This window comes from Ipomoea triloba, chromosome 6, assembly GCF_003576645.1.
Source record: "Ipomoea triloba cultivar NCNSP0323 chromosome 6, ASM357664v1".
Taxonomy (NCBI): domain Eukaryota; kingdom Viridiplantae; phylum Streptophyta; class Magnoliopsida; order Solanales; family Convolvulaceae; genus Ipomoea; species Ipomoea triloba.
The window spans coordinates 21390544-21393083 of record NC_044921.1 but is presented as its reverse complement, the minus strand read 5'-3'; the positions used below and the strand labels follow the sequence as shown (position 1 = coordinate 21393083).

General features: G+C 40.1%; 1 protein-coding gene across 3 annotated transcripts in view; it reads left to right on the top strand.

Moving 5' to 3' along the window:
- The first annotated feature begins 85 nt into the window (after positions 1-85).
- LOC116023005 (protein ACCELERATED CELL DEATH 6-like) overlaps positions 86-2540 on the top strand; it is a 5635-nt gene continuing 3180 nt past the window's right edge. The window contains exons 1-4 of one of the 3 annotated variants that reach the window (XM_031263939.1): positions 86-247; positions 1022-1706; positions 1779-1928; positions 2201-2332. In XM_031263939.1, the coding sequence (XP_031119799.1) occupies positions 1076-1706; positions 1779-1928; positions 2201-2332 (913 nt within the window). In that variant the 5' untranslated portion in view covers positions 86-247; positions 1022-1075. Of the gene's footprint in view, positions 248-1006; positions 1707-1778; positions 1929-2200; positions 2333-2540 lie in introns of all 3 variants that reach the window. The other 2 variants (XM_031263937.1, XM_031263938.1) reach the window with 2 other exon arrangements.

Here is a 2540-nt window from a genome sequence, read left to right as displayed (position 1 = left end):
TTTTTTTTTTTTTTTTTTTTTTCCTCTCCCTTTTCCCTATTTCTTCTTCTTATTTTAATTTCTAGTTTCCAATAACCATCTTCATTCAGACCGAACTAACTGGTCAGTCATCAGTGTCATTCAAGAATGATGACTAATCAAAAAAAAAATTGGGATTTATGCCACCAAACAGTTCATAAAATCTCTGAAATGGCTTGAAGTAGAAGGAGAGTGACACAGATCAATCCCATGTATAAATACAGAAACAGTAAGTACACACTTCAGTTATTCTACTTCCTTTGTGATTCCCTAATGATAATCTGCACTGGGTTTCTTCAATTTAATCCCTTTTTCTTCTTCAATACCTTAATTTCAACACTTGTTTAAGGGTTTCTTTACTATACTATATATGGTTTAAAATTTCTTTGGCATCTTCTCAGTTTTTTTCATGTTATGTCGGTTGCCTCTGCTGGTTCCTGCAGCACAGTAAGAAAGGAGAATGTTACTAGTAGTGGGTCCTTTCACTGGTAGCAAATGGATATGTAAGATTTTGGTGTAAAATTTAGTACAACTTTCAGTTTTTTGGAAGAAAAATGGAAAATGTCTCTTTGCAAATGATAAAAGAAAAACTTGCCTGCAGGGCTAGCTCAGTTTAGTTTGACCAATCACCTTAAAAAGTCTTGTTCCAACGATAACGTGGGATCTGAATTCTAATGGATGAAGATCACCCTAGGTTCGAATCTCATGGGAACCTTCTGGTCATTGGGAGACCTTGACTCATCAAGGGTAATGAAGATCCTTGTGGTTCGAATCTCACTGGGAATTTAGGGGTCATTAGGAGACCTTAACTGATCAGAAGTGACGAAAACCCTTTGTGTGTAGAGTGTACAGGCAAGGGTGGGGACCCTGGGGACTAACGGGACTGGGAAACCTAATGTATCAAAAATAAAAAAGAAAAAGAAAGAAAGAATTGTGATGAAATTTGCCTGCTGTACCTGTATGTAAAAGGTGTTCTGATTACTTTTAGTCAGTTTTGGAATAGGAAAAAGTGGCATTGTTAAGAGATACTTGAGGGAGGATTTAGCCAAGATACAGAATGGCTGGCTCTTCATCACAGCCTGAATTGGGTGACAATGTAAGAAAGGAGCCAGGACCATTGATGAAACTCATCCTACAAGCTGGGAGAGACAAAGGCGCCCCGAGTCAAGGTTTAATGGAGCCAGTGGAGAAAAAGGAACCAGAGAAGGACCTCAACTGGTACCTTCCATTGTACAAGGCAGCACTAAGAGGTGACTGGGAGAGTGCCAAAAATTTCTTCAACCAAGACCCTGAGGCAATCACTGCTAAGATCACTAAAGTCTCCGAGACAGTGTTACACATTGCTGTTGGGACACAAAGGGCGACAAGTTTTGTGAAAGAATTGTTGGAGTTGATACCAACGGAGGCTTTGGTGACACTAAAGGATCAAGCTGGTCAGACGGCCCTCCACTATGCTGCCATATATGGAAATGTTGAGGCAGCCGAGCTTCTGGTGACTAAAAGTCCTGAGTTGACTAACGTATGGAGTGGCGCAGGATTACTGCCTATTCATTTGGCTGCTGGCTATGCCAACAAGGATATGATTTCGTACCTCTTCACTGTCACCAGAGATGATGTAGAGCCCAGTCCGTTTGCTGACAGATCTGGTGTAGAGCTTCTAAATCTTGTAATATCTGCAGAATTTTATGGTAATGGTTTTAGTTTGAAAAGAACTATGAATTGCAGTCTAGTTATTCACATTATCTTCTCTAAATGTGCAGATTTGGCTCTGTATCTGATCCAGCTTTATCCAAAGCTGGCAACATTGCGATCACCTGCTGGTAATACTGCTCTACGTGTGATTGCTGGAAAGCCTTCTGCATTTCCAAGTGGAATTAGACTCAATGTTTGGCAGCGGCTCATTTATTCATGTTCGTTTATCATCTCCATCTCTCATTTTATGTAGCACTTTCCCTTGCGTAGAGTCCCAGGCCCTTGACTTAAAAAATAGCTTAATGAGATTTTGTATTTCAATGCTGAATTTGCATCCACACTAATGCACAAAAAACATCCTGGAATCTTTGGTTTGCTTTCGTTTCTGAAAGCAAACCTTGCCTATGAACATAACTTAGATTCTTTAATGATCATAATTGGTTGGGATCATTTTAATGTTCTACTCCTGATAGTTACTCTTGTTGTGAAGGTGTTCCTGTGAAGTTTGGGAATGTCTATAGTCCTGCTAAAATTGGAGACATGGAAAATCCAGCTGCGGGGAACCAAATGTCCATGCTTATATGCCGCTGGGTTCATTTCTTCTGGGAATTCGGCTCTTCTGGTTTGTCCATTAACATTAATTAAATTCCTTGGAGTGTGCATTTGTTATGGCCTAGAATGTTTTTCAGATACATTATTTTCAGAGAATGTTTTCTTTGAGGACAATTGATTCCCCTAGCAATTTTCTGGTGTCATATTCTGAAATCCAACCTGAAATATTACTTGGTTTGGCTGGTGATTTTTGGGGGGGGGGGGGGGGGGGGGCACCT